The sequence below is a fragment of the Schistocerca cancellata genome, chromosome 8, assembly GCF_023864275.1.
Source record: "Schistocerca cancellata isolate TAMUIC-IGC-003103 chromosome 8, iqSchCanc2.1, whole genome shotgun sequence".
NCBI lineage: Eukaryota > Metazoa > Arthropoda > Insecta > Orthoptera > Acrididae > Schistocerca > Schistocerca cancellata.
This window is the reverse complement of record NC_064633.1, coordinates 442,234,203-442,261,634: the sequence shown is the minus strand read 5'-3', so window position 1 is coordinate 442,261,634 and position 27,432 is coordinate 442,234,203. Positions and strand designations below refer to the sequence as shown.

The 27,432-nt window shown below is 41.5% G+C and overlaps 1 protein-coding gene across 2 annotated transcripts in view; it reads right to left on the bottom strand.

Moving 5' to 3' along the window:
• The window catches only part of LOC126094979 (tropomyosin-1), a 112,666-nt gene that overhangs the window by 44,504 nt on the left and 40,730 nt on the right, over positions 1–27,432 (bottom strand). For both annotated transcript variants that reach the window (XR_007521901.1, XM_049909634.1), the window contains exons 3-9: positions 26,501–26,626; positions 24,222–24,355; positions 15,679–15,796; positions 10,075–10,145; positions 8,326–8,401; positions 8,148–8,210; positions 2,733–2,802 (exon numbers count right to left, since the gene is read on the bottom strand). Coding sequence is in view for 1 of the 2 variants with exons in the window: in XM_049909634.1 (XP_049765591.1) it covers positions 2,733–2,802; positions 8,148–8,210; positions 8,326–8,401; positions 10,075–10,145; positions 15,679–15,796; positions 24,222–24,355; positions 26,501–26,626 (658 nt within the window). In the remaining variant the exon portion in view is untranslated. The remainder of the gene's footprint in view (positions 1–2,732; positions 2,803–8,147; positions 8,211–8,325; positions 8,402–10,074; positions 10,146–15,678; positions 15,797–24,221; positions 24,356–26,500; positions 26,627–27,432) is intronic.

The window sequence follows — 27,432 nt, the reverse complement described above, 5'->3', positions numbered from 1 at the left end:
AGCGAGGGTCACCAGGTCTCCACGCCGCCGAGGGAAGTAGCTCGCCACTGACGTCAATGGCCGTGTCCTCGAAAGGCTGCAAGCCTACTGCAGGCCTGTCATCATCATTGCACGGCACCTTCTCAGCATTCAGGGCAGAACCCGCTGCCCACACTTCAGCGCCGGCCATGGACAGCAAAGAGACTTTTCTGGCTCGCTCAGTTGTGATGCGTCTTGAATTGGAGTCTTTCTTTACTGTCAACTGTGTTTCCACGAGGCCCTCCAGCCCACCACTCACCACTCTGACACTTCACGGCCGTCGATGTACTCAACGCCTTGTATCACATCTATCTACATCTACATCCATACTCCGCAAGCCACCTGACGGTGTGTGGCGGAGGGTACCTTCAGTACCTCTATCGGTTCTCCCTTCTATTCCAGTCTCGTATTGTTCGTGGAAAGAAGGATTGTCGGTATGCCTCTGTGTGGGCTCTAATCTCTCTGATTTTATCCTCATGGTCTCTTCGCGAGATATACGTAGGAGGGAGCAATATACTGCTTGACTCTTCGGTGAAGGTATGTTCTCGAAACTTTGACAAAAGCCCGTACCGAGCTACTGAGCGTCTCTCCTGCAGAGTCTTCCACTGGAGTTTATCTATCATCTCCGTAACGCTTTCGCGATTACTAAATGATCCTGTAACGAAGCGCGCTGCTCTCCGTTGGATGTTCTCTATGTCTTGTATCAACCCTATCTGGTACGGATCCCACACTGCTGAGCAGTATTCAAGCAGTGGGCGAACAAGCGTACTGTAACCTACTTCCTTTGTTTTCGGATTGCATTTCCTTAGGATTCTTCCAATGAATCTCAGTCTGGCATCTGCTTTACCGACAATCAACTTTATACGATCATTCCATTTTAAATCACTCCTAATGCGTACTCCCAGATAATTTATGGAATTAACTGCTTCCAGTTGCTGACCTGCTATTTTGTAGCTAAATGATAAAGGATCTATCTTTCTGTGTATTCGCAGCACATTACACTTGTCTACATTGAGATTCAGTTGCCATTCCCTGCACCATGCGTCAATTCGCTGCAGATCCTCCTGCATTTCAGTACAATTTTCCATTGTTACAACCTCTCGATACACCACAGCATCATCTGCAAAAAGCCTCAGTGAACTTCCGATGTCATCCACCAGGTCATTTATGTATATTGTGAATTTAAAAGAGGCAATATTCAGACCTGTCATGGCGTACCACACGCACCCAAGCAAATACTGTCCAGTTTTTCTGATCCATTGAAGATGTGCAGCTGCATGTACGACTGCAGTCAGTGGCCCTTAGAGATGTATCAGGATCCAGATGTCCGTAGCATGCAGTGCCCTCCAGAATTCCGCTTCGCAACTGATTGACATTGATGTCCATTCACTAAATACAGCAATGTCAGTGGCTAAGTGTGACTTGTGTCTCCGGTCACTGTCACTTCCTCTGCCGGCGTCTTATTACGGCCATTGCTCTGACACTGTGTTACTTGGTAAACCATTCCTTGTAGACAAGTTGGACAGTCGACGTTGATACGTCTACAATTTGTGGAACTTAATTCACTTTCTGGTCATGGGAACGTCCAAACACGATGGATCCTGTCTGCCCTTCTGTCACGTATCCACGTCAACCTTTCTAACTCCGCTGATTGCGTACAATCGACTGCCACGTACACACCACTTAACTGCCGTGATTTACGTTAGCATTAGAGGGTGACATGACCGTCTGCCACGAGATCTTCACAATCTACAGAGCTCCAGAGCGACCACTGTGCGACTTAAATGGAGTGACTAATACTGTGTCCGCTGAGATTTGTTATCTCGATCACGTGGATGATTTTAGGTAGGGTAGCTTTCAAGATATAGCACCAGATACAATTACGCGATATTGAAGTTATGCTACAACGAAAAACAGACATAGTTACCGTTAAAACCCAACGGAATTCGAGAATTACAGTTCGCTGATACTCTGAGGAACTGGTTTACGAATAATTAGAATATCACAATACTATCGCTGAAATCTGTTGTTGAACAGCTACGTTCGCAATACCTGTCGACAAGTTTCCTGCATTCTGGTTTTAAAGCCACTAACTCTTAAATGAAATCATTTTTAAATACAGCGAAACTTTTTCATTACGGGAACAAACTCGTATATCTCCCTACGGTGACCAAACGGAGGCCTCTGTTTTTATGACACGGGGGTGGGTATCTTGCAGAATCCACTTGCAAGTTCACTGGAGAAAATAAGAAATTCTAAATACACATTAGCTAGCCGCAGTGATGAGAATTGTTTATGTACAATGGATATCACATATTTTACACAGTTCCCAGTGGTAGTGACTCGTTTCGGGATTCGGCTTTAGCTTCTCTAGTCCTTTAGAACAAATGTATAAGGAGTACGATTTCATGGAATACGATTTGTTACATCTCTGGCTTTCCACTACATCCGTACATATGAAATTACCAACCGTTAATAGAAACAGATCGTGTTGGCAGCTGATATTCGCTAACTTTACAGTAAAAAGCAACTCATGATTCACAAATCGAATATGCATAAAAAAAAGAAGGATGTGTTCAGGGTAGTCATGTCACCCAGTCCTAAAAATGCCATATTTCGGCTTGTGCGATCCGGAGTTGTCGCTACCACTGGGGGCGTAGCGGCAGAGGGCGCTAGGGAGCAGAGTGTGGAATGAACAGATGCGCTGTGTGTACCTTCCAGCCTGTCCACCTCCTTCTGCAGCTTCTTGACCGTCTTCTCGGCGAACTCGGCACGGGCCTCCGCCTGGAACATAGGCACACCAGCACAACTTTATACCATTGACTGCAGACATCCACTTGGCTCGCTAAAAAGCTAAAAACAACGCGCGCGTACGCACACACACACACACACACACACACAGTATTTTAACGGCAACAGCCTTACCATTTTAATAAACAGATGATACACGTAACTAATATCATATTTTGTTTCTGTGATCTTTACTTACAATGGGACAGCGAGTACTCGTCATAACCGATTTTGTCCATATTGATGGTAGACGTTGGTCAGAAATGAAAGTGACAGAAGCGAGAGCTACAGATTGGGAAGCATAAAAAGAATAGCAATTTTAGCATGGACCTGATAGGCATGTGTTTATGTTAGGGTTGTTTTCCACCAGCAGTTGGCGCAGCAGAAAGAGAACGGAACGGTAATCCGAGGGCAGTGGATCGAGTTTCTACCAGAAAACTTTTATTTCCTTTTATTCTTATAATTTTTACAGTTCTTTGCAAATAAACCAAAAAATGCTTAATATATTTTTTCAATTAATATCTACATCTACGTCTACAGGGATACTCTGCTAATCACATTTAAACGCCAGGCAGAGGGCTTATCGTTCGCGAGAAGATTCCGCTGCAAGAAAAAACGCCTGTGTTTTAATGCTGGCCATCACAAATCCTGCATCATTTCAGTGACACTCTCTCCCCTATTTCGCGATAATACAAAACGTCCTGCCCTTCTTTGAACTTTCTCGATGTACTTCGTTAATCCTCTCTGGTAAGGATCCCACTCCACGCACCAGTATTCTAAAAGAGGACGGACAAGCGGTGTGTAGGCTGTCTCTTTAGTAGATTTACATTTTCTAACTGCCAATAAAACTCAGTCTTTGGTTAGGCTTCCCCACAACATTTTCTACGTGTTCCTTCCAATTTAAGTTGTTGGTAATTGTAATTCCTAGGTATTTAGTTGAATTTATGGCCTTTAGATTTGACTGATTTATCGTGTAACCGAAGTTCAACGGATTTCTTTTAGCATTCATGTGGATGACCTCACACTTTTAGTTATTTAGGGTCAATTGCCAATTTTCGCACCATACAGATATCTTTTCTAAATCGTTTTGCACCGGCTGGTGTGGCCGAGCGGTTCTAGGCCCTTCAGTCTGGATCCGCGCGCCCGCAACGGTCGCAGGTTCGAATCCTCCCTCGGGCATGGATGTGTGTGATGTCCTTAGGTTAGTTAGGTCTAAGTAGTTCTCAGTTCTAGGGGACTGATGACCTCAGGTGTTAAGTCCCATAGTGCTCAGAGCCATTTTAAATCGTTTTGCAATTCATTTTGATCTTCTGATGACTTTATTAGTCGATAAACGACAGCATCATCTGTCAACAACTGAAGACGGCTGCTCAGATTGTCTCCCACATCATTTATATAGATAAGGTACAGCAAAGAGCCCATAACACTATTCGGGGGAACGCCAGAAATCACTTCTGTTTTACTCCATGACTTTCCGTCAATTACTACGAACTATGACCTCTCCAACAGGAAGTCGCAAGTCCAGTCACATAACTGAGACGATATTCCATAAGCAAGCAATTTCATTACAAGCTGCTTGTGTGGTATATTTTAATAACCTTCTGGAAATCTAGAAACACGGAATCAATTTGAAATCCCTCGTCAACAGCACTCAGCACTTCGTGTGAGTAAAGAGCTAGTTTTGTTTCACAAGAACGATGTTTTCTAAATCCGTGTTGACTGTGTGTCAACTTAATGAAAGGCTTGAAAAGGAAAGGCGAAGGAAATTTTGAATTTAAAATAAATTTCCAAGAAATCCCGAGAAGACTGCATCAAAATACATTCCACCGCACATCACCAGTTATCCTCGTAAATATCTGGCGAAGTGATGCCTTAAGCGTAGTTTGTTGCCCAAATGTGTGTTGAGAGATAACGTTTTACGAATGTAAACCAACTCCTTTTTTCTATAGAAATTTCAAAACAACCAAGTTACTGTAAAAATATAGCGTTAATATCGTGTGCAAAATGCCGGGAAAATTACTACGGCCGCTGCTTTTAGGATGAATATTACCCCAGCAATTATAAAACATAAACTGTAAAATTATAGAGCCATATACTTTTAAATGCAAAGTTCCTGGAAATTTATTTGCAATCCAAAATCTTTCTTTACCTTTCCTTGCCTTTCCTTTTCATGCCTTTTATGATAATATTAATAAATAGAATATAATCAGCATTATTTCCGTTTATTTTCGGTATAAGTGACGTAAAAACAGAGAATAAAAACAAATTTTAAAAAGTTTTCGCATAGGGATTCTACCCCATCACCCTCGGATTATTGTTCTGTACTCTTGCCACTGTACCAGCCCTCTACATGGAAACTATGCTAACATAAATGGCTCATGTCTCGTCGTACGAGCGTCAAAAATGCTATTTTTTCTTGGACATCTAGGACTCCCGCTCCTGTCACTTTCTTTTCTGGTCAAGGGTTTCATTCACAAAAAGTTTGATTGAAAACGTAGATGTTAGCTACATCAACTGAGGAAGATAGAGGAGAGAAGGAAATGGTAAAATATAGCAACAGGTGAAACGACAAGAATGTGTAGAAGACTAAATGATGAACTAGGAAGAGAGACAGGGGAAGTAAAAGAGAAATGGGTGAGGGGAAAATGTGAGTAAACAGAGAAGTTGAAGGATCAAGGTAAGTACCAACTGAGGCATAGGTAAGTCAAAAAGATAGCGTTTCAAGGAAAAAAGAGAAACAAAAGTGGACTGATAATTGGTATAGGGACAGGATTCTAGTTCGTAATCAAAAACACGTGATAAGAGTACGTAGAAGAACTAAATGAGCCAAAACAAAAATAATGTTGAATATCTGTTTAAGATGAACAAGCAATGATTGAATATGAAAAAGGGTATCATTTAATGGAAGACGAGGCGGGAAGGGCTCTTAATAAAATGAAAAATTGGAAACTAAGTAGAGCAGATGACCTGCCAATATAAGTATTTAAGAGAATTGCCAGAATAATTATTTAAGAATCCAGGAAGTAACGGAATAAAAGAGATTACATTGTTCTGTAATGAATCGTATGAGCATGGGGAATGGTCAAAAGACCTGTTACGACGATAACGGTACCTTTAATAAATGTGAAAAATTCAGGACCATCAGCATAATACTAAATGCAGTTTAAGTGTTACAGAGTGTACTGTAAAGGAGATTGTACTCAAAAATAGACAGCTAAATAGATTAACAACAATATCGTTTCAGAAGAGGAATGAGAGATACAACACTATTATTAACATCAACAAGAGAGAGAAAAACAGTGAAATTTACCTGTCTATGCCGACTTGGAAAAAGCGTTTAATAGAATACACTGGAAAACAGCTTACAAATTTTAAGAGAAAAAGAAGTAGGTTGGTGAGATATAAGCCTAATCATGAACCTACACATGGAGCAGAAAGTCAAGGTACAAATTGGAGACGAGATAACAAATTAAAGTCTAGTAGACAGAGGGATAAAACTAGGATTCTGTATTTCTTCCACTAAGTTCACTAAAAATTTGGAGGAAATTTGAAAGCAATGTTTCGAAGGGAATAAGGGTATACTGTCGGTGGGAAAATGACTTAATGTATACAATTCACTGAACATCTCGTGCTTTTCTCTGAGGATGAAATCACAATAAACCAAATGGTAAAAGATCTGATTGCAACATGCTAAGTGTATGGGATGAGAATTCATAGCAAAACAAAAACCAAGAATAAGTGCATTAGTGCAGAAGAAAAGATGATGACCTTAAGATCAGAACAGAACCCAAATGAACAAGTAAAAATTTCGAATACTTAGACACCTTAATAGAGTAGGATATGACTTGCATCCGAGAATTTAAAAGCAGAATTCCAATGGCTGAGCTAGCATTCAACAGCAGGAAGTCACTATGAGGAAAACTGAGCAGACAACAGAGAAAAAAAGTAAAATTTTCGGATGGGAGTGTAGTTTTGTACGGCACATATACGTGGACACTGAGGAAGGAAGATGACAGATTGGAGACCTTCAAAATATTGATATTGAGGCGAATATATTGGACAGAAAGACATAAGAATGTAGAAATTTTAAGAAGTGGTGCAGAAAACAGACAAATATTACATATGTTTTAGAGAGATAAAGGAATTGACAGATGCTTTAAAGGGGAAGATGAAAGGGAAAACGAATAAGGAAGGAAAACGTACTAGTTGATAGGTAAGGTGAACGTGCAAAACAATTATGTAGTGACAAAAACAATAAGAGAGGACCAAAAAAGGTGGAGAGCCAATATATGTAAAGAACGACTTAACAGGGGTAACGGTAAAATAAGGATCTAGGCAGACTGTGAGCAACAAATGGTGATGAAAATCTGTGTGATGACTGACATCACTGATGTGGGGGAGGTGGGCACTTGAGGAACTGGAAAATTCCATAAAACTGGAGCTGAACCAGTAGATTCACTCAATAGTGAAACCTCGGGAAAATTCGTTAGAGGATAATGCGTTAGTAAGAATACTAACAGTTTTAAGTCTCTCGCCCGTATGTTTCGGACTGGATTAATACGTAGAGAGAAATGGAAGAGGTAGTAGGTGGTTCCCGTAAATCACTATTGTTATTCCACGTGTGTATCAAAGAAGCGCCAGAGGAGAAAAAATTCGCACACACGGCATAGACTTTCCTGGTAAATTAAAAATAAAAATAAGCTTTAAACTGAAAAAAATACACACAGAACATAATATGTGAACAATTCACAAGTGTGAGGTGTAGAAACTACGCTAAAGCTAACTAGTTAAACACGAAACTAGGGAAGCAACACGAAACAAAATCTGCTTATGTCAACGGTAGCACAAACTTCAGAAAAAGTTTTTAAGCTGTATATTTGGGCCACAACACTATCTGAATGTGAAGCGTGCTAAAGTTTTGAAGAGGAATCATGAGGAATTTGAAAACGTTGGGCAATGGAAAGACGTTAGAAACTAATGGTTGCTGAATGACTAAATGACTAGGTGTTAAAGACCAGACCAAAAATGATGTCATGAAATCAGTGATAAACATCGTACATATAAGCAAAAAATTACAAGAACAGCAAAAATCGAAAACTATATTATTGTTTTCCAAAAGAATTCGGGTGTGTCGGATATAGAAACTAGATCACTGCAATTTCTTCCCTTCCTGACTGAACAGAGAGTCATAGGCGCAGTATATAATTAAATATCATAAACATCGGTACACATTCCTAGAGCAGGAGATAAAAAAAGTTAATGTGCTGTGAGTTCTCTAGTTCGTGAGCGAGATCAGTTCATAACCTTAAAGACCAGTGGCCGTGATCCTTGTGACGTACCTCTTTTAGCTTGACAGTCAGGGTCTTGATCTGCTTCTTGTACTCCTCTACTCGCTGGTTGGCCTGAAAGGGAAACAGGAACTGTGAGCTCTCTATTTTTTCCAAAACATACTCCAGAACAAATGTTTGGATGTAGCGCAACATCAATAAGAACATTGCTACGTTGTTGGACACCTACCTTCTCCTCTGATACTTCCAGAGATTTCAAGCTGTTGCCGACGACCTTCAACTCTTCCTCAAGCTCCATGATCTTGCTGAAAAGGAGTAAATATCCAAATTAAAAGTATTATCTAAAATAGTTAAAGCGTCACATTAATTTATTAATTTAATCAGATGTCTACGGGTACTGATTCGTACTGTGCTTAAGGACGTATAAAATCTGTCATTGTAGCTTGTTCATAACACCGCATTAATTTGCTTAAGTTCTCTGAGATACATTATAAAAAATAGTTTTGTTGTCAATTAGTATTGCTCCTCCGTAGATAATGTATTGTTTTTCTTTAGGTGATGACTTGAAGAGAATCACCTTCTAACCACAGATGTGAAACAGATAGCTTGCAGAGATAGATTTAGTTGGATTATTTCGTTGGTTCATATTCCTGGCCCCACAATTCTTTATGATATTTCAGTTAACCAATGTTGAACTAACCTAGCACTTGTTAATGCAAAAGATGAATCGAATACCTAGCTGAAGAAAACAGTAATTACTGATCCCAGTATAACCTCGTAACCTCTTTTTTTTTAACAGGAGGGGATTTGGAAACGGATCCTCTCATTAATTTTAAATAGAGAAACAAGTAACAGTCACCATCCACCTATTGGGAAAGTGCAAAAATCAGTGTACACGTCAAAAAAGAAGGACTTAAGTGTAACTGTTTCTACAGTCATTGCAAGCGACATTAGAAAGAAATTATTGTTCCGTAAAAGGACCAAGTACTATCAGTATGGAATAACTTAATTACAAGCCTTATAAAGTACTAAATGAAACGAATTTCTTTATGTTAGAAATAAAGTCACACTGCTATAGATATCAAAATGTGTATCACAGAATTATATGCAAGCACGTAAACTTATTGTGCTGATATATACTTCAAATGATTTCCCAGATACAAGGAGTTGACAGTAGATTCGCTGATCTTTGTATAAGCATGTTCATAAACTGTCGTTGGAGACTAAAACATTTAACAAACATTTGAAAACACCGCACAGCAGAGAGAAATTAGTGAAAATGTAGAAAATTAAGAGTGATAAACGTGAATAACACGCGTCGTGAAAACGAACTCCAGATACCATTGCCCTAGAACTATCACTCAAGATTTAATATTTTACATAAACGCCAATGTCGACGCTGGCAGCAAATTATGGCGGAGATTGTCAGCTCTATGAAACAGAAGTAAAAATTAACTACCTACAGAGGGGTTAAGTGTCAACATTAGCAGGGACTGTAGCAGATGATAATTCAAATACATTCATTAAATATCATTAAAGTCAGTGCTATTTCAGAGTAATGAGTGAAATGCCGAACGTCACACGAAAACCTTGTGAGTTACAATCGCAATTGTTGAACCTTGTCTTACAGGACTCTACTAACGGAATATTCTCAAAAGATAAACTACATGAAATAGGACAGTTCAAGTAAAAGAAATAAATCATGATATCATGGCTTTCTTGGTATATTAAAAATGTTAATGTGCTGGACGTGATTCTAAGCTTAGTATCTATTTCATAATCACTTCAATAAGCCTGTGACATATAAGGTTCACAATAATATTGATTTAATTTGTATTATTCGTCTTCAATTATTGTTGAGTTTGTATGTATTTGTTCCTGATGTTTGTTGTTTCCTGGAGCGGACTAATGACAGTGAAAATCAAAGTATTAGCCAGTACTTGAGCGTTAAGTCTCAACGTGTCGGTTCAGAACTTACGCATCTCCGGACTTGACTCGGTCCTCAGCCACTTCCAGCTCGTCTTCAACGAAGGCCAGCTTGCGTGACACCTGAGAACACCAATTACACTAATGACGCTCTATACCGAGGCAAGAAATATTAACAAAAAAATCAAACTGAAAGAACAAAGAGGTAAATGGTTGTAGGTTGGAAAGAAATAGTAGAAAACAGGGTGTATATGATGTACCAAAGCAGTTTTAGGAATCTTTTAGTTTGATCTTAGCGTCAGTTATGATGTTTAGCAGTCATGGGAAGGTTTACGTTTGCATTCGCCTCTTTGACGTCATTGCTAATATACAACAGCTATTTTCACCTACCTAACGGTATTCATTACCTATTTCCCCGCATTTTGGCAGCTCCACAGTGCCTGTCACTCGATATATCTTAATAGCGCTATTTTCATCATTTAGACTATCGCGAGTAATCTTTTTACTTCTAATTATGGTATCGCAATTCGTATGAATCAAACATGGCCTTCCTTTCTCTTTTTTTCTAAGAAATAGACTGAAGCTTTGGACTTCTATTTTGCACGAATTAGAGATGTTGATAATATAGCGTTAAGTAAGAACGTAAGACGAAGATATGGGGCCAAGTTACTTTCGTAATTGATTTTAAAAGTATCAGTTCAAGACAAAAAAATAGCAAAGAAGAATTAACGGAACTGAGTTTACCACCAAGTCGGCAGAAAAGATGTTAAAACCAAGTTACAGTGCCTAATAGTCAACGTTCCTCGTGAAATGAAACTACAGCACTCATGTCCAGGATGAGTAACAAATCCATCGAAAAATCTCGGAGACTATTCCGGGGAACCTTGGTCTCTGGTGGATCATTGCTTATCAATTACATTTCGTTTCATTTTTTACCCAACATTTAACTTCACATGTCCTTCACTAAAAATGTTTTCACAACAGTGCAGAGTCGGCGCATGCGCTGTGTATCATGTTTGAAAATTGTCTCATCCCATTCATTCACAGTACTTACTGCTGACAACATTAATGCCTGCTTTTATTCTTCGCTCTCAAGATTGCATTTAGCACTATTCGGTTCTGTCTCGGATTTGTTTGTTTTTGGGCAGTGTTAATTGTACGTCAACAGTGATACCCAACAATATAGTAGGTCTGCTGTTCTGCGTCTTGTGTTTGGGTCCAATGAATGCACTATGACAGCGGGGCAACGATGCTATGCTGAACTGTCCTTTCAACGACTACTACCTCCTCAGAGTGCTTTTGCATCCGTACCTGGGCGCCTCCGAGAAACTGGATCCTTCTGGATCAGAGTGAAAGCATATTACAGGCTTTTTCTCTGATGGGAAGGTGTCTTCTCAGAAATAAACGTAATTGAAATAAAAAACCGTATAAATCATAACTCCGTTATTACTGTGTAACAAACCACAGGAGATCACGCCTCCTTTATGACAAAATATCTGTGACTAACCTCCGAAATTTTTACGGTGAGGTTCGGATTCCATTCGGTATAAGAATCAGTTAGTCTTGCACGGTCTTGTGCTTCCGGGAAAGTTTCAGTGGCGTTATAGTGCTCTATCCATAACGCGAAACATTGCATTTAGCGTGTAGGAAAAAACAGTGGATAACTTCTCAATACTGACAAGTCATTCAGCTAATGATGACAAGTTCTGTAGGCACATCATATAAATGTCTACAACAAAGTAAAAACCTCGTTTTTCCGCAGCACGTTACTGAAATTTAAAATCTAAAGGTAGGTATTGGCAGTCATCGGCCTGACTGAGACATATTTGCACATAAGAAAACTGAACAACACATTCAAATTTAGACCATAAAATGTTCACTTTTTCGAAGAGAATCTAGAAACTAAACTTTTTGAAACTGAGTTGTAATAATCTACCAGGTTATGTTCATCAGAACAATACAGTTCGTTCTGAAAAGTTTTGAAGAGCCATGGGGTAATTTTTTGCGAGTAATAAAACATTGAAATTATATGCGAATGCCCGATAAAGTACTAAAAATGTAATGCTGCTTTCCAAATAAAATTTGCATTAGCTATCCCAGAGTTATTGAACGAAGTATAATTGAAAGTCCTGAGGAAGAAAGTGCTAACCCACATGAGCGTCACTTTGAGCTATTGCATGTGACGTGTTGGTTAAATTCTAAAACAAGAACATAAACACAGTATGACAAACTGTTTATTCAGGAAGCTCATTTATCTTGACCACCGCAATTAACTTTTTGTCCAGAACAAACTAAAAGATGTATAATCAACTGTTGTTTAACTATCAGTGTCACAGTAACCAGCAATGTTTGCCTTTCTTGCAACTTAATTCGCCACGACGATATGAACAGCAAGACGTATTTTTTTATGAAGAACCTTCTATTTTTTTGTTCTGTAATCCACTTCCTTTCGTCAAGACTTGTTCTGACACGTGTGACAGTTTACCATTTTAGTAAACATTATGTTATTAAAAATGTAACAAGCTCGCCTTCCTGGTAGCTGGGCTAATTCAAGTGGCTTTCTTGCTGGAAATGATAGTAAATGAACGGAAGCACAAGGAAAATGAACACGGTCACACAGTCAACCGCCTTGGTTTGAAGGATTGTGTGAGGCCAACGTACACCAACAAAGTGAAGGTGAAATAACTTCCGGGAATTCAGCCAGGTAACACTTTCAGCGACCGCCGATATTTCGGCGGGAGAACACCCCGCCATTTTCAAGGCAAACTGCAACGGACAGGCGCCGTACATGCAAATTTAATACCTCGGTTCTCGGACCGAAGCAGGAAAGATAACACACACACACACACACACACACACACAGAACACTAGTGCCACCAAAGATGACCAAAGTCAGAGCTATCGATAGTGAGACTATGAATTCGCAGGTGAGGCAGCATTGACTCTGTTCCTCTGTTTTTTGACAAGGGAGAGAGCCGGATTCCAAACAGAGTTTAAACAGAAACCTCCATCCCTGTTAACGAGGTTGCTCGCTAATTTAATCTCAACTGCCTCCCGAATCACACTGTCCCAATAGCTGGACGTGCATGCCAATATCTCGGTGTTATTATATAACATGGGGTGACCAGTATCCAAGCAATGTTCGGCAATAGCAGATCTATTTGGCTCCTGTAATCGTGTGTGCCGTTTATGCTCAGTACATCTGTCCTCCACGGTCCTGATAGTTTGACCAATATATGCCATGCCGCAGCTACAAGGGACACGATATACACCCGCCTTACGCAGTCCAAGATCATCCTTAACGGAACTCAAAAGTGCTCTAATTTTAGATGAACGTGCGTTGCGCTATCGACCAACTGTACATCAGGTGATTGATGATAATTCTGAGTCAACACCTAAGTCTACTGCCTTCTTGCCTTACGTAGGAAACACGTCCAATAAGATCGGTCGTATTTTACGGAAATACGATGTGAAATGTGTTTTCCGACCTCCATCTAAAATTAGAGCACTTTTGAGTTCCGTTAAGGACTTTGGTCATCTTTGGTGGCACTAGTGTTCTGTGTGTGTGTGTGTGTGTGTGTGTGTTATCTTTCCTGCTTCGGTCCGAGAACCGAGGTATTAAATTTGCATGTACGGCGCCTGTCCGTTGCAGTTTGCCTTGAAAATGGCGGGGTGTTCTCCCGCCGAAATATCGGCGGTCGCTGAAAGTGTTACCTGGCTGAATTCCCGGAAGTTATTTGAAAGTTGTATACGCCAGGAGAAACTCAGGTCTCACAAAGTGAAGGTGGGTGATGGTTTGTGGATGAGGGCGCTAAGCGGTAAGGTCATCAGACCCCTCAAGATGCAAATGCTGCTCATTTAAGTAGGACGTAAGTTCGCAGAGCAGTAACTGCAATAATGTTCTTATTTACAACATGGGGACAAGGTCCCCCCTCAACATCTGCACCAACGGTAGATCGCTGTATACATTCATACACTGACAGCCAAAACATTATGACCTCTGCCCAACGCCAAGTTGGATGCCGCCAGGTAGTGTTGCGGGCTTCTTACGCGGTAATAAAAGTATGTAAGCGGAGCAGACACGGAGGGGGTATCACCCTAGTGAAGATGTGGGATTGAAATGGGGAAATCCATTGAGATAAGCGACTTTGACGAAGAACAGATTATTATTACGCAGAGCCTGTGAACGCTGGTCGAATATTCAGTTCTGCTGTCGTGAGCATCTACAGAAAGTGGTAGAAGGACAGTGAAACTGCCAATAGGCGCTAAATGGTTGGACGTCCACGACTCTTGACAGAACGTAGGGTTCGGAGGCTTGTCTGCAATGTGGGACAGTTGGTGATCTGTGACATCTCTGCCGACAGAGCACCATGCTGGCTCATACGCAAGTGTTTCGGAGCATATCCTTCAGCGTGCGTTGTTGAACATAGATCTCCGCAGCAGATCTACGTGTTCACAGTTTGACCCAACGACATTGTAATTACGACTGTAGTGGGCACGGGACCATAGGGATTCGACAGGCGATCAATGGAAACATTTCGGCTCTTCGGGTGATCACATTTTTGCTCCACTAGGTCGATGATCGTGTCCACAGACGCCGTAATCGAAGTTAACGGCGGCTAGAAACGTGCAGTGCGCCACCGAAACAGACTGGTGGTAGCAGTATTATGCTACAGAGACAGTCTCCTGCGCTTGCATGAGACACGCCAACAGCTGCGAATCACCTGCATCCCTTCACGCTTGACATTTTCCCCGATGGCGATGTCATCTTCCAGCAGTATACTTGTTAGCGTCTCGAAGCCAGAACCGTGCTACAGTGGTTTCAGGAACATTATAGTGAACTCACGTTGATGGTTCGGCCACCAAATTTGCCTGATGTAAATAGCATGGAACCCATCTGGGTGACTATCGGGTGCCCACACCGTGTGTTCAAATCAGCTGCCCACTGTTTACTGGAATTACATGAGGTGTCGTTGACATTTAATGTCACATACCTCCATAAATCTACCAACAAATTGTCGTATCTCTTATACGCAGATCAGTGATTTATTTCGTTCCAAACACGGACAAACAAGCTGTTAAGTATGTGGTCATAATGTTTTAGCTCACCAGTGTACATTCAACTGAAGACGATTGACGGTGGAATTAGCGGCGTGCGTTTTCCTTATGTTTCCGTTTATTTAGTGTAACTCTAGCAAGTGGACGAGCCAAGCTATCTCAAGTAACTGCACTTATTGCTAATACGGGAAAGTCAAAGTAAATTTTGTGTTAAATTATTAATAACGTCATGTTTACGTGAATAGTGACACGTTTCAGAATATATCTTAAAGAGAGGTAATAGATTACCAAATAAAAGGTATAGGATGCTATATAAGAAAATGTCCTGCCGTTTGTATCTTCGTAATGAACAAATATGTAAGAAAAATAATCATGCTTGTTTATGTCCTCTGGTAGCTTAACAACATATACTTGTTATGATTTTATTTTGGTTCTGGACAAGAAGTAATTTGGGTTTTGAAGATAAATGGCACAGCACTTGGGGCGCTCGAAAACACAGCAGATAATGTGATCAGACCAGTCGTTGCGAAATCGAGAACTAGCACTTTCTTCCGCCCACCCCTCCATTCGTACGCTGGTGGGTGCTCGTCTGACGCACCTCGTCGGACTTTCCGTCGGCGTCCTCAGCGAGCAGTCGGGCCTCCTTGAGCTGGTTGGTCAGCTGGTCCATGCGCTCCTCGTCCTGCAAGCTGCGGTTCTCCAGCACTTTGCACATTCTGTGGACACAGTTCACCGCTCACTTAGCACATAATATCACACCTTTATCTACGCTGTTAATTGAAAAATTCTATGTAAAACGTTCCAAGCGCCATTTTTTCACAAAACAAGTTTGAGTGCTATTGTGTTCTCAGCACTTTTTTACATGTCCCTAGACTTCAACCTGGTGTCACACCACGGAGAAAGTCTTTCATAGACTACTGGCCATTAAAATTGCTACACCAAGAAGAAATGCAGATGATAAACGGGTATTCATTGGACAAATATATTATACTAAAACTGACATCTGATTACATTTTCACGCAATTTGGGGGCATAGATCCTGAGTAATCAGTACCCAGAACAACCAACTCTGGCCGTAATAACGGCCTTAATAGGTCTGGGCATTGAGTCAAACAGAGCTTGGATGGCGTGTACAGGTACAGCTGTCCATGCAGCCTCAACATGATACCACAGTTCAAGAGTAGTGACTGGTGTATTGTGACGAGCCAGTTGTTCGGCCACCATTGACCAGACGTTTCAATTGCTGAGAGATCTGGCCAGGGCAGCAGTCGAACATTTTCTGTGTCCAGAAAAGCCCGTACAGGACCTCCAACATGCGGTCGTGCATTATCCTGCTCAAATGTAGGGTTTCGCAGGGATCGAATGAAGGGTAGAGCCACGGGTCGTAACACATCTGAAATGTAACGTCCACTGTTCAAAGTGCCGTTAATGCGAACAAGAAGTGACCGAGACGTGTAACCAATGGCACCCCATACCATCACGCCGGGTGATACGCCAGTATGGCGATGACGAACACACGCTTCCAATGTGCGTTCACCGCGATGTCGCCAAACACGGATGCGACCATCATGATGCTGTAAACAGAACCTGGATTCATTCGAAAAAATTACGTTTTGCCATTCGTGCACCAAGGTTCGTCATTGAGTACACCATCGCAGGCACCCCTGTCTGTGATGCAGCGTCAAGGGTAACCGCAGCTATGGTCTCCGACCTGATAGTCCATGCTGCTGCAAACGTCGTCGAACTGTTCGTGCAGATGGTTGCAATCTTGCAAATGTCCCCATCAGTTGACTCAGGGATCGTGCTAGTGATACGAGGCCGTTGGGATCCAGCACGACCTTTCGTATTACCCCCTGAACCCACCGATTCCATATTATGCTAACAGTCATTGGATCTCGACCAACGCGAACAGCATTTCGCGATATGATAAACCGCAATCGCGATAGGCTTCAATCCGACCTTTATCAAAGTCGGAAACGTGATGGTACGCATTTCTGCTCCTTACACGAGGCATCACAACAACGTTTCACCAGGCAACGCCGGTCAACTGCTGTTTGTATATGAGAAATCGGTTGGAAACTTTCCTCATGTCAGCATGTTGTAGGTGTGAATGCTCTGAAAAGCTAATCATTTGCATATCACAGCATCTTCTTCCTGTCCTTTAAATTTCGTGTCTGTAGCACGTCATCTTCGTGGTGCAGCAATTTTAGTGGCCAGTAGTGCAATAACAGCCCTGACAGTTGAAAACTTAATGCTGTGTTTCTGTTCTTATGTTAACTTAGATTAAACGTGGTACGTCACTATTGATGGCGTTTGGAAGAACACTTCCTTTCATTTTGTCGAAAACTGACATTTTTGAGACTGTCGCTGTATACGAAATACGATTGCTCCAAAGAAGGAAACAGCAAACAGCCACTGACAATGATGTTAGTTGTTTACACAAATAACCCCGTTAACAGTTTCTAATCGAGAGATTTAGCTTAAGATGGCTGTTCACTTTTATATTAATTTGTTGTTGTTTACATTAGTGGTTGGGAAAAACAGCCAGCAAGTAACGGAAACAGCAACAAACGTAATATAAACCGAAATAGCAGTCTGAAGAAAGTCAGTTCGAAACCGGTGACAAAGCTATTTGTGTAAATAAATACCTGTATTAACAATGGATGGATGCTGTTCTCTTTTCTTTTTGCAAGAATAAATTTGTAAAAAATTTCTTTCTGCAGTTAGAACGAGTACGTTTCCCGGTATGGCACTTAGAACGTTCGTAATAAAGTATTTGTTTTCTAATTTGTCTCATTATTTTTTGCAGTGATGCGGTGAGCAGCATAATTCTATGGTAACATAATAACTTCTCAGTTTTTGGATGCAAATAAATTATGTACAAACAAATATAGATTTCTTTTTCATTCTCCTGACAAATGTCAGATTTGGCACTTAGAACGTTCTCCATGTCCACTCTTCAATTACTTTCGTTATGAGGTACGTTAGGAACTTACTAAGCAAAGCTGCTTAGGTATGGAACAAGTTACTCAATGCTGTTTAGAAAATTTATAAACAGAATAAACTAAAGAATTAATAAAGGACGATAAACATATTTTGAGACAGTATACGTATAAATAACACACTACAAATCAAATAAGAGAAAGAAGTAGTGTACAAGTAGGAAAGCTTTCAACTCTTTGTTTTATTTGAAGAGTCTCTTTTTCAGTTCTGCTGGAAGCCTATTAAAAGTGAAACCTGTTGAACAAATGCACACCTCCTTGTACAATCCATGATACTGTGTTATAGGGAAAATCGATTTTTCGTCAAGTGTTCACCGAATGAATGTTGCTGTTTTTTCTATTGAAGTTAGTATTATCAAAAATAAATCCTATGCTGGACTGCCAGAGTTAGAATTCCAAGACTCTTGGGCTACACGAATTTCACGAAACGACACCGCAGATTTGCCTAATCGCTCTTTTCTAGATTAAGAGTATTCTTGGTGATTTCACGGAATTGCCTCAAAATATGATAGCACATGAGGCAGTGTAGTGTAAACAGGTAAATTAAACAAGACTTCATATTTCAGTGTCAGAGATAGTAGATATTATTCTTAGAGCTAACGAATAACAATAGCACTACCACCATGGACTTCCTCCGCATACAGCATCAACCAACAAAGGGGCGAAACTTAGCACCTCTAAAAACATTCCGACCTCAATTAATCGGTTGATTGTTAACTGTTCCAGCTACTTAAAATGTAACTCGCTTCAGACACAGATGATACAGGCTATTGTAGCTGAGTTTGAGGCGCCATGTCACAGATTGCGCGGCCCCTACCGCCGGAGGTTACAGTCCTCCCTCGGGCATGAATGTGTATATTGTTCTTAGCATAAGTTAGTTTAAGTAGTGTATAAGTCCATGGACCGATGACCTCAACAGTTTTGTCTCTTAGGAATTCATACACATTTGAACATTTTTGAGCTGATTCACACGGAGGTCACGGAGAATTTGAAGCTTTTCGACACCGGGACATTCTAGCGTACAGAACACGCAGTATCGAGCAATATCTGCAGACAAACCACTGACAGTGAGAACAAGAAAAAAAGGAAAATCAATGCAAATGAGAATGTGTTTCTTTGGTATAAAGTTAGAAATGACAGTTGTAAATCAACATTGTCAGAAGATGTAATAATTTGACATAGACAGTGACCATAGTTACGTAGGAACTCTAAGCTACAAAATTTTGTAAAATAGGCTCATCCTCACGTCGATTTCGTTTGGTTTTCTAGTTCTCATACTTCATTTTTCATTATCTGAATGACAAAATGGTTCAAATGGCTCTGAGCACTATGGGACTTAACATCTGAGGCCATCAGTCCCCTAGACTTAGAACTACTTAAATCTAACTAACCTAAGGACATCACACACATCCATGCCCGAGGCAGGATTCGAACCTGCGACCGCAGCAGCTGCGTGGTTCCGGACTGAAGCGCCTAGAACCGCTCGGCCACAGCGGCCGGCTTCTGAATGACATGAAACACTTCATTGCTGGTCTGATAATAGATGCCAGCTGAACAAAGTCGTCCACAGTTTTTGCAACATCCATCTTACATTGTTGCCAGGAGAGTCAAATGTTCCACATCACGTAGCTAACGAGAAAGGAAGGCTGAAACCTGAAATGGGACTGATGACCATAGATGTTAAGTCCCGTAGTGGTCAGAGCCATTTGAACCATTTGAAACCTGAAAACCAAAAGAATCTCGACGTGAATATGTGCGGATATTTCTTAAGTTAAGTAGATGTGCGTTCAGCAATCTATGTCCAGATGAGAGCAAAAAAGAGATTTTGGCTGGACAGAAGAGTAACTAAAAAAATCCACTAAATATGGCGTTAATAATTCTGCTAGTTATTCTGCGTGCAGTGAGCCGTAGCGGTTAGCGCCGGTGGCTGCTGTGCTGCGGGTAGCCATTTTTCGTTTCTGGAAGGTTCTCGAAATTTTGTACATTTGCAATGTCTGTATATTCTGGGATACCAGTAAAGCCCCAAACCCTGATTCTTTAAATATTCAAAATCCAACGTATAAAAGAACTTGAAACATTTGAGTTAATGTCTTAAATATATGGCGATAAGTAAGCAAGAGAGGAAAAGTTTAGGAAAGGTTTGAAATTATATTTAAAGTTTGTTGGAAGTCGTTAAGTGCTCTCATTATCAAACACCGGATGGCACAGTCTAGGTAATTTTAATTCCGTTTGAGGCAAAAGCTAGTTTTTTCACGCATCTGCTTATTTATGACGTCATATCTCCCGAATTATATGCAGTACAATGATATAATTTTACAAGTAAATTTAGCAGCTCATTTGGATATCGTCTACAAAATGTGTTGGGACTAGGATTATTAGTAAAGAAGTAATAAATTAAATCTCATGCTTGGTGCTGAAGTTTTACTGGACGAACAGCGCAAATGCAGTAAGTAATATAATTTTTTCCTTTCCTCATTTTGAGGGCAGGGGGAGAGGGGGGGGGGGGGAAGCCAGAAAAAGTACGAGATTATACGGGGTGTTTCAAAATCACACCAACAAACTTCCAGGGGATTGAAAAGGTGTCTTGAGGAACAAACTGAGGATAGGAACACGTGTCCGAAAACAAATCATCGAACTACACTACAGAGAGTCGAAGTTATAATCGTCGGCACCTACATATGTACGTATATACAGCGTTGTTCCATGATGATGTTACAAACTTTCAGGGATGATGGAGAAGGATAAATGTACCAATTTAAGGGCCGAAGTCCGGAAACGAACGAGTCGAAAGTTATAAGCGAAAATCGTTCTGATACCTCTGTTAGTGTGATACGTGTGCCGGTGTTGCTTTTGCTGACTGCTTTCGGAGGTGATAGTGTGGACCAAAACAAGGAAAAAAAGTCCAGTAAACACGGACTCTACAACGCATACCTGAGAAACTAAGAGTGCTTGTTCCTCTTTGCTACAGTGAAACACATCCCCTCTACTGAACAAGTGCTTTTTTTCTTGTTTTGGTCCATACTGCCACCTCTGAGAGTTGCTTAGCAGCAACAGTACCCGTACACATATTTCAGAACGATTTTCGCCTCTAGCTTTCAACTCGTTCGTTTCCGGACGAGCGTCCCTTAACTCAAATTGGTGCATTTATCGTTCTCCATCATCCCTGAAAGTTATTCACATCATCGCGGAATAACGCTGTATATACACACACTATGTGATCAAAAATATCTGGACACCGCCAAAAACATACGTTTTTCATATTAGGTGCAATGTGCTTCCGCCTACAGCCAGGTATTCCATATCAGCGATCTCAGTACTCATTATACATCGAGAGAGAGCAGAATGGGGTGCTCCGCGGAACTCACGGACTTCGAGCGCGGTCAGGTGATTTGGTGCCACTGGTGTCATACGTCTGTACGCGAGATTTCCACACTCCTAAACTAAACGAGACGGGGTACGCACAATGCAAAAGCGTACAGGCCGACCTCGTCTGTTGACTGACAGTTGAAGAGGGCTGTAATGTGCAATACGCAGACATCTATCCTTTTCATCAGACAGGAATTCCAGACTCCATCAGCATCCACTGCAAGTACTATCACAGTTAGGCGGGACGTGAGAAAACTTGGATTTCATGGTCGAGCGGTTGCTCGTAAGCCACACATCACGCCGGTAAATGCTAAATGATGCCTCGCTTGGTATAAGGAACGTAAACATTGGATTATTGAACAGTGGAAAAAACGTTGTGTGGAGTGATTAGTCACGGTACACAATGTGGCGATCCGATGGCAGGGTGTGGGTATGGTGAATGACTGGTGAACGTCATCTGCAAGCGGGTGTAGTGCCAACAGTAAAATTCGGGGGCGGTGGTGTTATGGTGTGGTCGCGCTTTTCATGGAGGGAGCTTGCACCCTTTGTTGCACTATCACAGCACAGGCCTACATTGATGTTTTAAGCACCTTCTTGCTTCCCACTGTTGAAGAGCGATTCAGAGAAGGCGATTGCATCTTTCAACACGATCGAGCACCTGTTCATAACGCACGGGCTGTGGCGGAGTGGTTACACGACAATGACATCCTGCACAGAGTCCAGACCTGAATCCTATAGAACGCCTTTGGGTGTTTTGGGATTCCGACTTCGTGCCAGGCCTCACCGACCGACATCCTCAGTGCAGCACTCCGTGAAGAATGGGCTGCCATTCCCGAAGAAACCTTCCAGCAGGTGATTGAAGGCATACCTGCGAGTATGAAAGCTGTCATCAAGGCCAAGGGTGGGCCAACACCGTATTGAATTCCAGCATTACCGATGGAGGGCGTCACGGACTTGTAAGTCTTTTCCAGTGAGGTGCCCAGATACTTTTGCTCTCGTAGTGTACATATACAGGCGCCGGAGTCTATAATTTCGACAGTCTGCAGCGTCGTTGGCTGACTTTTCCAGATACGCGTTGCTCAAGACACCTTCTACAACGAGCCAAAGTTTAGCGCAGTAGTTTTGAAACACACTGTACATAATGTTTGTTGTTCAGTCGCTAATGCTCCCATTCTCAAATGCTGGATAAATACAATCAGGGTGATTTACGCTGCTTCAAAACATTTACGCAGTTTCCAATTTAATTATTTGTCTTAATGTGTTAAACCTTTAAAATAAGATTAAATTTCTTAATGAGAGGATAAAGACTAGTTTTAAATACCGTCAGTAAATATATGAATTACTGAAAACTATATTTTTGTTGTCCTTGGAAGTCGTTAGATAGGCGACCTGCTGCTGAGATCATGAACGATCAACCGTGAACAGGGTTAGTCGTTTAGTGATATAGATTCGACGTTTTTAAAAATCATTATCCGTAACTTTTGCACTTTATTAATGACCCTGATTTCTAATTCGGTCTTGATTGTGTTTACGACGTGACAATATAAATACCAACGAAACTGCAAATAAGCTTCAAATTGCGACAAAAAAACTGAGTTTGAAATTCTAAAACAAACGTATTATTATTGGACATAATTCTTCTATGCCCTCCGACATAACACCATATAGTATTCACCGATATTTGGCGCAGAAATTCGCGCTCGTTGCGTTTTTCAACTACTGCTCTGGAGAGGTATGCACTTCTCTATCAGCGGTGGGCCGCGCTTTAATGGAACACCATGGCACTGTGAGTGGCTGCTTTCAATCCGTTCTCTCTCGTCGCAGATAATTTCGTTGCGTGAACAGATTTCCCCGGCGCTCTTCTATTTTGCACTCCGGATATAGCGTCACTTTCGCAGCCCGGAAGGACTAGATAACCAGTGAAATGCATGGAGCCAAAAATACCGCCTCACTCAGCCAGGAATTGTCAATTTTGCCTTGCCAAAAGTGCTCCAACGACCGTACAGCTTCCGCGTTTCATGAACTTTCCCCCTTTCATTATTTTTTTCGTGCTATAAAACGAACTGACCTGAGGGTGTAACTTTATCAAAGTGTTGAGTAACGTATTCTGGAAATAAACCATCCCTACATGAGGTATAAGGGTAGTCGTAAAGTTGTATTTATCACCTCGAAAAATGAATCTGCGACTACGAAATCTGGTGATGTCAGCCCTGTACACATCCGCCATTCAAAGTGACATATTATAGCCAAGGATGAATAAGGTGGCAGAGAGTTTGATTGTAGAAGTTCTCACGTTATTGGTGGTCATTGAGCTTGCTGTAAATGAAGCTACACAGTAAATCTACAACACAACAGCCCATAGACAAGTGGAATATATTTTTCATCCAAGCAGTTATGTAGTTTTCGCAAAATAGATGCGGTGTCAAATGGTATGTTGGACAAGTCTTACAAGAATTGTAAGGTGGCAACAATGATGCAGCGATATTGTTCAGAGCATGTCACATTTTTGTGCATAAAAGGTGGAGGGGAAAAATCTGCAAATATTTTATTTGTTACATCCACCCTCAACCGTCACTTCAAACACACAGAGATTCGTAGACCAGCAAACCTGGACAACCACAAAATTATGCACAGAAGCGGTGGATTCGTGATTCTATATTATTAGCAGAGGCTTCGCAGTAACGCCATTTACAATAAACGTAGCCATATCTGAGGACGTTAGTGACTCGTGTAATACAGTCCGCCGACAGCCTCCAAAGTGTTGGCCACTCACCGCTTGGACTCCTCAGCGGCCTCTGATGCCTCGGCCAGCTTGGTGGAGGCGGTGGCGAGTCGCTCCTCAGACCTCTCGAGGTCCTCCTCAATCAGCTGCAGCTTCCTGTTCAGGGCAGCCATCTCGCTCTCCGCCTGTCAAACACACGCACACCCAGCACCTCAAGATAGACGTCCAGCCACTTTGTGTATCGTTTCACATTTAATTTCAGAGACATTTCGTAACTATTTTGCGGCGGTATTTTGCTGAGAACGCAACGAATATATTACCTTCTGGCTACTGCGATTGTCGAGATTCTGTTCTAGTTTTATAGCAAATTTTCATACATCGAGTGAAACAAAACAAAGACAGGTACTCAGCCATCACAGCAACACATATTTACATATGCAGGGTGTCCCAGAAACGTTGCAACAAACTTAGAAGGGCTGTAGAGGGTGTCTAGAGGAACATCTACATCTACAAATATACTCAGCTAGTCCTCAAGTGGTGTGTGGCGGAGGGCACGATTCGCGCCAAAGTCATATTCCCCACCCCTCTGTTCCACTCGCGGATCGCACTAGGAAGAAACGACTGTCTCAACGCCTCAGTACGAGCTCTAATTTCCCTTATCTTTGAATGGTGATCATTGCGCGATTTGAAAGTTGGTGGTAATAATATATGCTGTACATCCTCGGCGAAGATCGTATTTCGGAATTTAGTGAGCAGCCCCTTCCTTTTAGTACGTCGTCTATCTGCAAGTGTGTCCCACTTCAAACTTTCTATGAGATTTTTAACGCTCTCGCGATGGCTAAATGTACCTGTCACGAATCTTGCCGCTCTTCTTTGGACCTTCTCAATCTCTTGAATCAGACGCAACTGATAAGGGTCCCGTACAGACGAACAATACTCTAAGACTGGACGAACTAACGGATTGTAAGCAATTTCCTTTGTTGAAGGACTGCATCGCTTCAGGATTCTACCAATAAACCGCAATTTAGAGTTCGCCTTGGCCGTTACTTTTGTAATCTGATCATTCCATTTGAGATCATTTCGAACAGTTACACCCAGATACTTGACTGATGTTACCGCTTCCAAAGACTGGGCATTTATTTTGTATTCGTACATTAATGGAGATTTTCGCCTTGTTATGCGCAGTTGGTTACACTTACTAATACTGAAAGATAACTGCCAGTCATTACAACACTCATTTATTTTCTGCAAATCCTCATTGATTTGTTCACAACTTTCGTGTGATACTACTTTCCTGCAGACTACAGCATCATCGGCAAACAGTCTAATGCCGCTGTCAATACCATCAACCAGATCGTTTATGTATCGAGGATGTCTGGAAACGTCATCCAACGACGATACAGAACGTCGGAGTTATAGACGCCAGCATCTGCCATTATCCCACCCCTTCGGCAGCAAATGTGACTTTGACGGACCGTAGGCGGAAGTCGCGCAACGCTGTTTGTTATTCACTGATCGCGACTGATTGTCACTATCGCCAGCGGAGAAGATGGAGATAACTCCTGCGTAGAAAGGCCTTGCGTTTTATGAATGCAATGCTCTGTTGCTTCGACGGATGGTAGTTTCGGACACGGGTTCCAATCCGCTGTTTATTTTTTTCCTGGCACTTTGTTAAGTCCCCAATGTCTTTCTGTACGCAAGGAGAAAAATAAACTGCAGATGAAAACCCACGTCTGGAACCATCATCCACCAAGGCAATAGAGCATCGCATTCATAAGATAGAAGTCCTGTCAGTACAGCAGATAGCTCAGTCTCCTCCAATGGCGATCGTGGCAATCAGTCGTTATCATTGAATAATAAATAACATTACAACATGTTCCGCCTGCGCCCCGTCAGGGTACAAAGTCACGTTTGCTGCCGAAAGGATAGCCTAGTGGCAAGCGCCGGGGCCTTTAACTTCGACGCTCTGTAGCGTCATTGGATGACATTTCCGGAGTGGGTATCCTATCCTCGACTTGTTCCTCAAGACACCCTCTACAATCCCCAGTGTTTGTTGCAATATTCCCGGTACGCTCTGTATATATACTCCATTTATAGATAAGGGTAGCATACATAATGGGCACTATCGCAGGCTGACGCCAAAATGCTATTAACTTACATGCATTAACGATATTCCGTCATTTTTTGTTAGAATATTTTATTAGTTACGAATTATAAAATACATGAGACTGGTCTAATACTGTGCACTGTCTATTACTTTGCCAACCAGTTTTCAGGCGTTATGCCATCAACCTGTTTGAGAGTTACTTATGACGCCAGCGGGAACTCACGTTCTGCAGTGTCTTCTCCTTCTCCTCGAGGTCCTTGTTGGCCTGCTCCAGCTTGTTCTTGGTGTTCACCAGGTCCTCCTCAACCTGGGTCAGCTTCTTCTTCAGCTCCTGCACCTCCTCATTCACCTAGGACACAACACACCGTCTTTTAGTGGCAGAACTAGCAATCTGCAATACAATATTATACCGCAACTTACACGTCATAGATTTAGAATAGGTTTTTACAATGTTCACTGAAATACGTACTTTGGGATTCGGAACTAGCTATTGTTGCTTTAATCTCCAGTCCGAAGATTGGTTCATGCATCTCTACGAGCTATTATGTCCTGTGCAACTTCTCATCCCTGCATAGGTATTACAACATACATCCACTTGAAAGTGCTTATCGTACCCAAGCTTTGGTCTCATTCTATAATTTATTCCTTATCCCTCCTCCCCTCCCCACAACTCTATTCTCGGTCACCAAACTGACGATTCTTTGATGCCTGAGGATGTGTCCTATTCACTTCTTTAGCTCAGGTTGTGCCCCAGTTCAGTTATGTTCAAACTCATACTTACACGATCTACATATCTAATCCTCAACATTCTTCTGTAAAACCACATTTAATAAACTTCTATTCTCTTCTTGTATGACCTACTTGTCGTCCACTGTCACTTCCTTACAAGGCCATACTCCATATAAATACCTTCAAAAAGGGTTTCCAGACATTAAATTTTTTTTGTTCTCATCATTTTTATCTGTTTTTGTTCAATTGAGCCTCCAGCACAGTATACGTCAGATAACATCATTATAAAGAAGGACCAGAATAGCTGCAGTGTATTTATCGACCTTTATTTCTGTATCGGCTTTCATTGACATTTTCAAGTAACTTGCGAATACAATGTTGGGGAGACCATTATGTACATACGAGACCCATTGCACATTTGATGGA